The 2,310-nt window shown below is 42.6% G+C and overlaps 1 protein-coding gene across 1 annotated transcript; it reads right to left on the reverse strand.

The window, feature by feature from the left end:
• Positions 1 to 858: 858 nt before the first annotated feature.
• LOC102393701 (interferon alpha-F) lies at positions 859 to 1,964 on the reverse strand. The gene has a single exon (XM_025281437.2). The coding sequence runs from the start codon at positions 1,639 to 1,641 to the stop codon at positions 955 to 957; it is 687 nt and encodes a 228-aa protein (XP_025137222.2). The 5' UTR covers positions 1,642 to 1,964; the 3' UTR covers positions 859 to 954.
• Positions 1,965 to 2,310: the final 346 nt, after the last annotated feature.

Consider the following 2,310-nt stretch of genomic DNA (forward strand, 5'->3'; position numbering starts at 1 on the left):
TTTCACTCAGGTTCCGCTTTTAGTTGGTGGTTTGCTGTCCTAAGGGGAAGTTGACAACCAGAAACCGTAATGGAGAAGGACACAGCTGTATGAATGGAGAGGACACCTTCATGCAAAGTGAATGAGGAGAGCATGCTGGGGATTTCTACACTGGGAGGAGTGAATGACTGTGATATTTGAGTGTTAGGATAAGATATTCACCTGACCTCTCGCCAACTGACTAGCACATCTTCAAGCATCTCTACAATTGTTTCCAGGGAAAAAAATTCCACAACCAACAAGAGGCAGAATATCCTTCCCAAAGATTCACCAAATCCTGAAGGATGTATTTTTTTTTTTTTTTTGATCGTTGTTTTTAGGTTACTTTTTTTGAAAAAAAATCAGAGTTACAAAAAGCACTGGAGTGGTTATGTTCACTTCAAGGTCCTCAGAGCAACAACATAGCTAGAGCTAGAGTATTTTTACTTCTAACATGCAAATCCTAAAGAGGGCTCAAGGAATCATAAAATGCATTTTTTAATCAAGTTGCCATTCAGGCTTGGTGTTTCTGTTTTAATGAAAAAACAAAGTAAGTCTTTTACAGTAAGAATTTAATGAAGGAAGAAAAATCATAAACTGACTAAATACAAAATATACATTTTCCCATAAGTATACATACATAATATTTTATCAACAAAATAATTTAAATATTTATAAATAGTTAAATAAATATTAAAATAGATAAATAAATGTCCAGGTAGTTAAATACGTAGATAGATCAACTTTGGCATCTGTGAGGAACCAGTGCCTATAGAGTAGACCATGATGTTGCTTAATATTCCAGAAATCCTTTGACATATTGATTCATTTCAGGGCGCAATGACAGCAGAAATGAGAGTCTTCCACGTGGCAGCGCAGGAGGAAGTGTGGTCTGTTGGTCCATGAGAATCATTTCTGTGTTGAACCAGGTGTGTGTCAGTCCTTTCTCCTGAAACTCTCCTGCAAGTTTGTTGAGGAAGAGAAGGCTCTCATGACTTCTGCTCTGACAACCTCCCAGGCACAAGGGCTGTGTCTCTTCTCTCGCAGATAGAGAGTGAGTCTGTGGAAGTATTTCCTCACAGCCAGGCTGGGGTCCTCCTTGAGCAGGGGAGCCCCTTGCAGCCCCTCCTCCTGCCTCAGACAGGCTTGCAGGTCAGTGAGCTGCTGATCCAGTGCAGCGCGGAGCTTGTCCAGGAGGCTCTGGTCCCACGTGGTGGCCGAGCCCTCTGTGCTGAAGAGCTGGAAGGTGTGCTGGGTCACCTCGTGGAGCACAGAGATGGCTTGAGCCTTCCGCAACTGGCTGCCACCCAGCGCCTCCTGGGGGAATGCGAAGTCATTTCTGTCCTGCAGGCAGGAGGAAGGGGAGACCCTCCTCAGTTGTTGCAGGAGCATCAGGACCCTCCTGTTGGCCAGGCTGTGGATGTGAGGCAGGTGGCAGCCCAGAGAGCAGATGGCGTTGCAGCTGAGCAGCAGCAGGGCCAGGAGTAAGGACCAGGCTGGGGCCATCGGGGACCTTGCAGATGCTTCTCCTGGGTAGGTGGGTGACTCTGAGAACTTGCTCTCTTTGTTCTCTGAAGACCTTCCTTCAGGCCTGTGTCTTAAGTAGGAGCCCATGGTTTCCATTTTCTGAAAGTTCCTTCTTGCTTTCTACTTTTGTTTTTGTTTTCATTTTGCACTCTCCAAATGGGTTAAGGCAGCATTTCTCAATCATTTTTTTTTTCATGTTTCCCTTCTTTCTTCTGACCACAGAGCCTTTTAAGATATTTTTTAGGTGCCCCCACTGTGAAATTTTGATAGCAGAGGTATACTGGGTATGTTTTTATGGACTCTATGGATATCTTTTCTCTGTATGTAGAAAAAGAAAGTATAAATCTTACCCTTTGCATTCAATGTAGAGTTAAGAATTACATAAAATTTTAAGCTATAATTTAAATGTGAAAGCTACTGATTTTTTAAATTTATTTTTTTATTGAAGGATAATTGCTTTACAGAATTTTGTTGTTTTCTATCAAACCTCAACATTAATTAGTCATAGGTATACATATATCCCTCCCTTTGAAACTCCTTCACATCTCCCTTCCCATCCCACCCCTCTAGGTTGATACAGAGCCCCTTTTTGAATTTCCTGAGCCATTCAGCAAATTCCCGTTGGCTATCTATTTTACATACGGTAATGTAAGTTTCCATGTTACTGTCTCCATACATCTCACCCTCTCCTCCCCTCTGCACATGTCCATAAGTCTATTCTCTATGTCTGTTTCTCCATTGCTGCCGGGCAAATAAATTCTTCGG

This window comes from Bubalus bubalis, chromosome 3, assembly GCF_019923935.1.
Source record: "Bubalus bubalis isolate 160015118507 breed Murrah chromosome 3, NDDB_SH_1, whole genome shotgun sequence".
In the NCBI taxonomy this organism is placed as follows: domain Eukaryota; kingdom Metazoa; phylum Chordata; class Mammalia; order Artiodactyla; family Bovidae; genus Bubalus; species Bubalus bubalis.